We start from the raw sequence: 10,565 nt of genomic DNA on the forward strand, positions 1-10,565 counted from the left end.
GGTTTCTCGTTGAGTGTTGATGAAATAATTAGATGAAGTTGCAATTGGAGTATGCACTGCGCATCTACTCATAAGATGGATACTAGGACGAGGGCATCTACACAAGCACCATCCTATTAGTGAACAAATTAGGCTATGCAAACTTTTCTTTTGGTGTAAATGCCCCTTAAAGTCCCTGCACTTTTTGCAATTGAACAAATTAGTCCTTCTCTAAAGAAAATAGATTAATGGAGATAACGTACTCTTCAAAAGTGAATAAATAAAGGCAATTAAGATCAGTGTTAACAATTTCTACTAATATATGATACATGTCTAACTATGATTAGTTAAATTTGAAAACATTTTAAATAAATTAATATATTTACTTTAAAAATTTTATACAAATTTTCAAAATTCAATTATTGTAATATAAAATTTTCATATCTAAAACCCTAAAATAAATTAAACTATTTCAATTGAATCCAACAAACAAATTGGGCCAGAAAGCAATTAATATGATTGGTTCGACTACCTATTTGATTTTGAAAACCCTTGACCAATATTAGATTTTTTTTTTAATCATATTTTTTCAAGCTTTTAAGAGTTCAAGTTTACTTAAAGGGTTCTTTTGTTCTTTTGTCTATTCTTTTCTCCTGTAAATGTTGTAACAGGTCCAGAAGAGGAGGATATATGATATAACAAATGTCTTGGAAGGCATTGGTCATATCAAAAAGAAGTTCAAAAACAGAATACAGTGGAAGTAATTATTGATGATGTTAATCATTTTTCAAGAATTTGATGTCTTAATTTGGTTTTTCATTCGGGTTAACCTTTGAAAAAAGTGAGACTTATTTGAGGATTAATCAAATTTACTTGGGGTGTTGGTGCTTCAAAGCCAGGAGAAACAGATGGCGATGTCTCTGTAATACAGGTACGTGAAAGTAATGTCAATTTTCTTTTTTTTGACATCCAGCCAACAAATTTTCTTGTTATGGTTCATTAGAATGTTTTCTGTTCCTTTATGTTTGGTAATGACTTTCAAGAGAGTTTTCAATCACTGCTGATTGACTTATTTGTGCTGTCTATTTCTCTTACATATGAGCTTAATTTCTATTCTTTAATGCAGGAGGAAATTGAGAACCTTTCCATGAGAGAGAGGAGATTCGATGGTTAAATAAGGTTGTGCATGGCTTATTCTCTTGTTAAAGTGGCAACTGTTACTATCTTGAACCTGTTTAGGAAAGCTGATGCTTCTAAAATATTGCAGAGAAATGCCAGAAAGGTTGAGGGATTTGAGTGAGAATGAGAACAATCAGAAGTAAGATTTTCTTGTCTGCCTTGCACTGTGATCCAATTAATTGAAGTTTAACTGCTAATTATTTGCAAAAAAATTATACATTTACGTATCTTCACACTGTTTCAGGTTGCTTTTTGTGACTCAAGAGGGACATCCAGGGTATACTTTGTTTTCAGGTTCGTTTATTTCATGCCACTAAATTAACACTTCTTTAATGATATTCTGCATTTGATACTAATCTTCAAGACACCCTGGTTTTGGCAGAATGAAACCCTGATAGCAATTAAAGCTCCACATGGAACAACTCTCGAAGTACCTGATCCTGATGAAGTAAGATGGCATAGAGAACTTTAATCAGTTAGTACCATTTTCCACTTTCATGATTTAAACGCATTGTGGCATTGCTCCTATATATTACAGGATGTTGATTTTCGACAAAGGAGATACAGGATAATCCTTAGAAGCACAATGGGTCCCATTGATGTTTACCTAGTCAGGCGTTACTCTCTTCTTTACATATATTAAACCATTTATCCGTACATGTTCGTTTGGAAATAAGTCTAATTGATGATGACAGGATAGGTTTAGTTGCGGAAATAAAAAGTGTCCGCATCGTAATTCTGGTCTATCAAATCTGGTTATATATGTATATTAACAACATCCTTTTCTTGATCTGAGTTGCTTAATTAGTCATTAGTTTTTTACATATCAAAATCGAAAAAGCAGCCTTACTAAATGTAGATGTGTAGAATTGGTGCATCGAGATGATAATCTTTCTACGAAATCGATCCATTGTATATTGGAGGTTGTGACCATGGCATCTTTAGATAATCATATGACTATAGGTCTATTGCTTCCTTCAAGTTTTTTCACTTTGTGGTTGAATTGATCTCTTGACATATTTATAGTTGAGATTTTCGTGTTTTGTTTTGCTAATGCTAGCGGAATTCGGTTTAATTATTGGTTAGCCGAGCTGAGCTATTGAGTAAGCCAAATGTGAATACCTTAATGTCTGACTTAGAGTGGTTTGTAAGTCTAGCTAGTTTAAGGGTTTTTTTTTTCTTTGAACTAGTATTGAAAATACCAATTGAAAGCCAGACTTGAACATAAGTAGTTTTTTAATTTTAATTAAGGTTGTTTGAATCGGATCAGGATACCAGTTTAAAGAAGGGTAAAGAATCGATTGACCTGGAAATTGGTACAGATGATTGTACTTGGCGAAAAACTAGTTGAATTTAGGGTTGAATCAGATTTTTATTTTTTTATTTATTTTTATGAATTTTTTAATATTTTCTTTAATCGGACCGGTTGGACCAATGAATCTGTGCCTGATCAGCTCGACTATCAGTCTAGTTTCAAAAACCTTGGGTTTAGTTTGAGAATCATGTTCATCTTTTGCTAGGTAAAAAAGTCCGGGTTTATTTTTATCTTGAATCAAGTTAATTTCTGAAAGTACACTTGATCAAGTTCGAATTCGGTTTTGAGGTGTAAACACTAATGTGAATGTGAATTTGTTACTGTTAAGATGATGATGATGATGCCGAGCCCGTTCTTAAACTTGCAATCAAAAAGCATATTCAACAGATTTGTGTTTGGCCACCATTTGTGTACAAAATATGGAGTTATGTTTTTAGTAACAGTATTCTTCTACATTTGGACACTGCTCAGTCTATACGAGATCAATTTTATCATATTGATATTTATAATTTCAAGGTTCATTGTTACTATATAGAGGGAATTGATGGGCTAGAATCCTCCTAGGAGACCTTGATTTCCTTAGCTCACCAAGAAACACCCCTGCCATTGCCCATGTTCTTCCTTCCTTTCGACGATTGCAGTATCTCGTCACATCAAGATTCCGACAAGGTTGGGGGGGGGGGTTACAAGAACAAATTACAAGGTGTGTTATTCAACTTGTAGTTTGATGTGTGCGAACAGAAGCACCAACACTCAAGTCATATGTATATACAGCCAGGAAATCGACATCTTTTGGAGGAGTCTAAATATGAATACACTATGAGCTTCATAGTACAAAGAAGAGATTGAAACTTAACTCCTCAAACACTTGATGCAACCTCACCTTTGTACAATGAAGTAAACTCTTTCCTAACTCATTTTAGGTATGCAAGTGAAATTCAACACACGACACTCAGATCAGATGGTGTATAACAATTACAATAATAATTCCTAAAAGCAATTTCCTTTTTTCCTGTTTGGACCTTCAAAAACAAATTTGGCTGAAATTCCAAACAGATGAATATTGTGAATTTGAACGCCTCCAAGAGCCTGTCAATAGCAATCAGTTGGCATATATATAATCTTTATCAGATCAATTGGAAATTTGAATGAAATTTATGACATATATTTTGATGGAATATTTGGGCAGATCAATTGTAGAGTAAATAACCAAAATTAAGAGAAAACATAAACATAGGATAGGTAAGTGCTTAAATGTAGAAAGCAGAGCATATAGTACAACCATTTTGAAAGGTAGCTTGCAAGCTTCATAGGCCTCTCTACATCAATCTCTATTTTAAACATTTTTTGGAATTCAATTATTAGTTCCATTAAATTGAAGTCCATGAAATGAAAGAAGCACTGACCTCTTTTTATGCATATAAAGTATTGAAGTTGACAAATGCCTTTCCCCAAACTACTCTTCAATGACTTACTGCACAAATTAGCAAAATAATATGAAAGAAGGTAACTACCAAATTTTCCTTGAAAAAAAGATAAGGTCATAAAAAAAAATAACAAGGACGGACCAACCTGATTACAACCGAATGTTGGGGATGTGAGCAATCTTATGCCAATCAGCGCCAATGTCCTTCCGACATCTTTCCTCCAACTGAGGAATTCTTTTTATTTCTAAAATTTGCAAATTAGTTAGGCAACGCATCTCCTCCGGAAGCGATGTTAAATTGGGCAAATCAACGAGATGAAGTTTTGGCAGATTTGTTAGATAGCGTAGGCTTGTATAATCTTGGAATATTTGGAAGCCAGCTGCTGATAGCTCCGGTTTCTTCCAGTCCTTTACTTCAAACTCTTCAGGGGAAGTAAGATGTTGGAACACAGGAAAGAGTGACCTCAATCCACTGCAATTACGAATTTCTAATGTTTTCAATTGAACAAGATGTTGAAGCCCAAGGGGGAGAGACACCAGCTGTGGAATTTTATGAATATTCAAATGAGACAGATTCTTAAGGGCTTCCCATTGCATGCCCTCTAAATCAACCTCCTCGCAATTCCATATTCTTAAATCTTTGAGACTGGTGAGATGTTGCAGGCACTCATGTAGCGTGTGAGTGTCCAGTTCCTCAATGTTGACTGCATGGAAAGATTTCAATTTGGAGAGAGGAAGAGAAGAGGTTGAACTTGATGGGGTCTTAGCATTCATGTTCATCTTGATAGTCTGCTTTAACGGCCTTGAACTGGTATTCACCAACTTTAGCTCATCATCGAGTGTAGGATACAATGGCATTGAAGTCAAAGGGCAATTTGAAATTGTTAAAGAGGAAAGACAAGGAAATGCCATGGTTGATGTTCCCATAACTGTTGTGTCGTCCTCGTTGGAATCATCATCGATTAGTTTTGTCATCCTCCACCAACTCTTCATATTTGGGCAATCCCGTAGGCAAAGAAACTTGAGCAATGGGAAGAATGATTGTGGTTCTCCTTGACTTCCTTTTGGGCTATTATCATCCATGTACTCCAGCTCAGTTAAATTAGAAATCACCAGCCCTTTAAGACAAGGAAATTGCGCGAAGGACGGGTTTTGTTTGAAATTACCCCGTTGTATTCTAATATAGACGAGATTTGTGAGGAAAGAAAGCCAACTTGGAAACTTGGCATCACCCCTCCATCCTTCAATACAGAGCTCCTTGAGATTAGGATGGGGCTGGAGGTCTTCAAGTGACTTATCCTCAACATCATCATCATTATCATCGTACCATTCTAAATCCAACGATCTCAAATGTTGCTTCTCTTTCAAATTAGCAGCCTTAAACTTCTCTTTTGCATTTTTTACGAATCCCAAATTTCTTATTCTTAGGTGTCCCCTTAAGTTGTTAAGCCCTCTCAATTCACTTAGATCTGCACCGTTATGGGACCCATCTTTATCCACTACAAACATGCTTAACGTCTCAAGGGAACTCAGCTTTCCTATTCCACATGGCATATGAGTTAAGCGATTACAATTATGACACGCAAGATGGGTAAGATTCACCAATTTTTCAATCTTCTTTGGCAATTCTTGAAGCCTAAAACACAGATCAAGTTTCAGCGCTAGCAAATTCTGAATCTTGCAAATACTCTTTGGGAGAATCTCAAGATCCATATTGATAGAAAGATCAAGGTACCTCAAATGTTTCAACTTGTAAATGGAGGGTGAAATCTTTTGAATACCTAAAAAATTCAATTTCAATACACGCAAGCATCTACAATTTGCAATTATCAAATCCCAAGTTTCATAGCTGAAATCTTGAGTTCTTCTGTCTTGAAAATGTAACAAGGTTCGCAACTTCTTTCCCTTAAACAAAGGAATTAATGCAGGTTTAATTGATATGTGGCGACATTTTTCACCAACATCACCTGCAATTTTATTTGAATCTACAATACTACTCTCCATCCCTGCTACTGATTCAGCTAGATCATGCATTAAATCATGCATTTTACATGTTAGTCCTTCCCACGAATATCTTTCTCCTACTTCCTGGAAGAAACTTCTTTCAACTAAATCTTTAAAATACCCAAACCCGATCTCCTCGAGAGATTGACTTTGATTCAATTGCTTTATGAAACCTTGTGCAATCCAAAATTGAACAAGCGCTTGTACTTCAATTTTATAATCTTTTGGATACAATCGGCAATAAGCAAAGCAATGCTTCAAATGGGACGGGAGATGATCATAACTTAATTTAAGTGTAGGTAGAATTTCTCCTTCAATTTGAGATATTTTAGCAAGTTCATTTTCTTTGAAAGAATACCACTCATTTGCAGTTTTCTTCAAAGATAAAGTACCAGCTATCGTTCTTATGGCTAAGGGAACCCCACCACACTTTTTCGAAATCTGTTTCCCTACTTCCACAAAGGCTGAATTTGTCGAGTCTGCATATCCTTGCTCAAATGCTATCTTTTTGAACAAAGACCAAGCATCATCATCAGACAAGCCTTTCAATTTCAAAACATGGGATTCACATTTATTAATAATCTCCGCTACCTTTAGAGATCGAGTAGTTACTATTATCCTACTTCCTTTAGCCCCACCCATCAATAACTTCTTTATCCTAGACCACTTTTCTGGGTCCTCATTCCAAATGTCATCCAAAATAAGCAAATATTTTTTCCCATCAATTTTATCTCTAAGTTGTTTTTGCAATTGATCCATTTCAAGATTTTGATCAGGTGCTTGATTAGTCACAGATTTGATAATGTTTGCTACAATAACTTTCACATCAAAATCATCTGAAACACAAGCAAACATCGTTAACTCAAAATGATTTTTGACCATTTCATCGTTATAGACAAGTTGGGCCAAAGCAGTCTTTCCTAACCCTCCAAATCCCACAATTGGAATGATATAAACATTCTCTTCACTTTGAAACTCTAACACGAGTTTTAGAAGAGCTGCTTTATCATCATCCCTCCCTATTATTTCATCTTCACGCTCAAAAGAGTGCGTTTGCTGCCTCTTTTTAGTCACGAAAGAGATTTCCGCGGGGCGATCACGCGGAATGAAGCGAAAAGTGTTGGCCTCGCTTTGAATTGAAGCTAATCTCGCCTTAATGGCCTTAATTTTCCGACCCATTTTGAGACTGTAAGCAAATTGGTTTGAGCTTGAGAAGAAAAGGCGTACCTCTTTCGTAAGCTTGTTCCCACCCAATAGATCTTTCAAGCTTCAGTAGAGAAATCATCGAGCAAGTCATCGGCATCATAAAGTACATCTTTCAGGTCTTCAAGCCAAACTTTGACGAGATTGTCAGTCACCGATTTCTCTTCTGCGTCAAGAAGCACAGCTTTGATTTGATAGACAGTGTGTTTGAGGTCGTCAAGATCATGTTCTAGATTCCACCAGAGCCCAACTTGAGAGAGAGCACGAGAGCTCAACTTAATAATGAGCTCTGCGGCAATGTCGAAAGCAATTGCTTCGGCCATTGTTGGTTCAAACTGAAATCAAGACAAAAATTGTTTGATTAGTGAAAGAGGAGGATTGGAAGAAGATGAGAGGCATGTGTTAATGCATACATACATACGTACACATAGGGTCTCAGCACCCACTCATTAAGAAATAATTAAATAAAAATCTCATGATGTTGCTCTTTATTTTTAAGTAAAAATTGTCTTGATAATGAACATAGCACATGATGCAATAAATAAAGAATCACAAGTTGTGCGCAATTTTCAATTTAAACTTTATTTTTTATACTAAAAAAAAAAGAGACGATGCATTGGAATCACTGCCATCATATGCTTGATCTGTGCTAATTTAACTTTTTGGTGACAATTACAATGGTGTCTACAGTGGCGAATACAGGGGCTGGCATTTTCTCTGGCACCCCTTAAATTGAAAAATTTATATTTAGGCCCTTAAAATTTTTCCTAAAATTTTAAATTAGTAAAGGTAAAATTTTACTTTGGCCCCTCTAAAATTATAAAATTCTATTTAATCCTTTAAAATTATAAATATATAAACTATAAAAATTAAAATTTCATTCGGTCCCCCTAAAATTTGTTCTGGCTTCGCCCTAAGTATCTATATTTTATCACTACAATTATATTTTCATTTGTGAATATTATTATCATCATGTGCTTGAGATTAAATATTATCGTAACATCATATATAAAGATATTTTAAAGGTTTATATGGATCATTGGTAACCGTTGATGATATATATTACCATAGTATTATTATTTATATATCTTCATGGTTCTATAATGCATACATATATTTAAAAAAATTATCCTTTTACTAAATCCAGTAAATCTAAAATAGAGGTGTGCATGAGCCGGACTACCTGGCCCGGCCTGAAAAATGAGAGGTTTAGATAAAAATATAGGCCCGAAATATGGATTTGGATAAAAAATGAGGCCAATTTAGAAAACGAGCCGGGCCTCGATTAAAACTTTTTTGTCTGGGCCTGGCTCGAATTATATTTACATTTTATTTTCAATTTTAATATAATCACTTTTTATTATATTTTCAATTTGTGTATTGTTTTAAAAATTATTTTAGTCTCATTTTTATTTGTTTCTTATTTTAATATTTGTTTGAATATTTTTAAATATATTTTATTTATTATATTTTTAAATTTTTATTTAATAAAATAAGCTAAAAAAATTTAATATGAGCAGGACCGACTCGGGCTCCAACTTAACAATTTTATTTCGAGCTGAGCTTGGACAAATTTTTAAACCCATATAATAAATGCTTTCTACCTAATAATAAATATATCCAATTTCTTAATTTCTTTATTAGAAATGAATAAAACTGATAGACGTAAACAAATTTCATGGGTAGCATTAGCTTGTGTCAGCGCAAATACATTACTGCCTTTCTTCGTAAATTCAGACGGCTTTAAATGTCTTTTATTTGGTAATTACTAAAATGCAAACTTTTTTTTGTGTGTGTAAATGCCCCTTAAAGTCCCCGGAGTTTTTAGAAGTCAACAAATTAGTTCCTCTCTAAAGAAAACAGAATAATGGAGACTATGTACTCTTCTAAAGGTGAATAAATAAGGACAATTAAGATCAATGTTAACTATTTTTACTAATACATGATACGTGTCTAACTATTAAATTTGAAAGCGCTTTAAATAAATCAATATGTATAATATAAAAATTTATAAAAAATTCCAAAATTCAGATATTTTAATATAAAGCTTTCATATCTAAAACTTTAAATTAAATTAAATTAATTCAATTGAATTGAACAAACAAATTGGATCGAAAACCAATTGATATGATTGGTTCAACCACTGATCATGGTTTTGACAATCTTGACGGAGATGATCATATTTTCGTCTATAAATATATAAGGGTAAGCTTTCACTAATTTTCTCAAGCTTCTAAGTGTTCCTTCTATTGAAGCAATGCCATCAGAGAATTTATAATATATATATATATATATGAGAAAGAAAGAAATACAAAAAAAAGAAAAGAAAAAGTAATAGATTTCAACACTTATAGATGTTAAAGTTATAATCAAGTAAAAGGGTTAAAAAAAAATCAAACTACAATTTAACTCGTGCTATGAAAAAAATTAGATCTAAATTTTGTAACATCTAAAATGTTAATCTAAATTTTTTATTTGACTTCAACAAGTAAAATTATATATTTGCATCAAGTCGACAATCATAAACAAAAATTTCAAAACAAAACAATCCAACTATGGCAGCAATTAACAGACTCTGACCAATTTTGGAACTTAATTTATGATATTTTAATTAGCTTCACAAATAAAATTTTGAATACTTCAAATTTCTCAAGTAGCGTTTTCTTTAATACTATGCAAGATTTTTTAAGGTTGGTGATTGTTTTTTTTCTAAATGTTTTCTCAAGTTAATGTTTTCTAAATGTTTTCAAATTTCTCTAAATGTTTTAATAATACGTCACGAAGTTTAGTACAAATTTTTGAAAAGGCTCATCGTTTTTGTTAAAAGATAAAATAAAAGGCATGAAATCATTCCCACCATGTGATCAAGCTTTGGTGTCTATTTCCCTTAAAAAAAATCACTATGTCTATAAAACACTTATCATCATTTATCACTTTAACTCTACTTGTAGAGTTTAAAAAATAATCTACTAAATATATATATATATATATATTAATGTGTAAATTTATTCTTTTCAACCATACAATTTTTATTCTATACTTAAAAATGGGCAAGCAATACGACCCCAACAACAGGCACAACATATGGATCCATTACAGTGTCACAACCGGTTCCCACTGTCGAAATAGTCCATGTTTACCAGATTTTCTTTTAAGAACATCTTCCCTGACTCTTTGTTCTAATGTTAATGGAACATAAACAAAACAATCGATGTAGGTAGAGTTATGGGTTTTTATTTAAGATCTCCAAGATGGAAATCTTCAATGTGAATTACAATCTTCCAACTACTCTTGATAGATTTAGTCATTTTAATCTCAAAAAGGCAGTACTAAAAAATAATTAAAACACAATATATATAAATAAATAAATTTTATAAGCTTGTTAGTGCACGAAACATCACACAAACCAAGAATTAGCATTTTTTGGCTGTTCTTGTACTGAAGAGAGAGGCACCCTCA

The 10,565-nt window shown here is 33.2% G+C and overlaps 1 protein-coding gene and 1 long non-coding RNA gene across 3 annotated transcripts; one reads left to right on the top strand and one right to left on the bottom strand.

Annotated features, from left to right (window-relative positions):
• Positions 1-1,189: 1,189 nt before the first annotated feature.
• LOC128284403 (uncharacterized) lies at positions 1,190-2,051 on the top strand. Its single transcript, XR_008274836.1, has 4 exons — positions 1,190-1,297; positions 1,403-1,452; positions 1,541-1,606; positions 1,697-2,051. It is a non-coding gene; the product is annotated as an uncharacterized LOC128284403 (long non-coding RNA).
• An 827-nt stretch (positions 2,052-2,878) lies between these two features.
• LOC108472853 (putative disease resistance protein RGA3) lies at positions 2,879-7,437 on the bottom strand. 2 transcript variants are annotated; one of them, XR_001869611.2, is made up of 3 exons: positions 4,046-7,437; positions 3,880-3,947; positions 2,879-3,562 (listed from the first exon to the last, which is right to left on the bottom strand). XR_001869611.2 is itself a non-coding variant. In XM_017774412.2 (2 exons), the coding sequence occupies exon 1, from the start codon at positions 7,080-7,082 to the stop codon at positions 4,050-4,052; it is 3,033 nt and encodes a 1,010-aa protein (XP_017629901.1). In that variant the 3' UTR covers positions 2,879-3,947; positions 4,046-4,049. The 2 variants fall into 2 exon arrangements, 1 of the variants encoding a protein (XP_017629901.1); XM_017774412.2 differs by having other exon boundaries at positions 2,879-3,947; positions 4,046-7,082.
• Positions 7,438-10,565: the final 3,128 nt, after the last annotated feature.

Source organism: Gossypium arboreum, chromosome 11 (assembly GCF_025698485.1).
Source record: "Gossypium arboreum isolate Shixiya-1 chromosome 11, ASM2569848v2, whole genome shotgun sequence".
Taxonomy (NCBI): domain Eukaryota; kingdom Viridiplantae; phylum Streptophyta; class Magnoliopsida; order Malvales; family Malvaceae; genus Gossypium; species Gossypium arboreum.

What these genes read in the sequence shown, in the direction of transcription:
- LOC108472853 (XM_017774412.2), bottom strand. Translation starts at nt 7,082, where the DNA reads ATGGGTCGGAAAATTAAGGCCATTAAGGCGAGATTAGCTTCAATTCAA.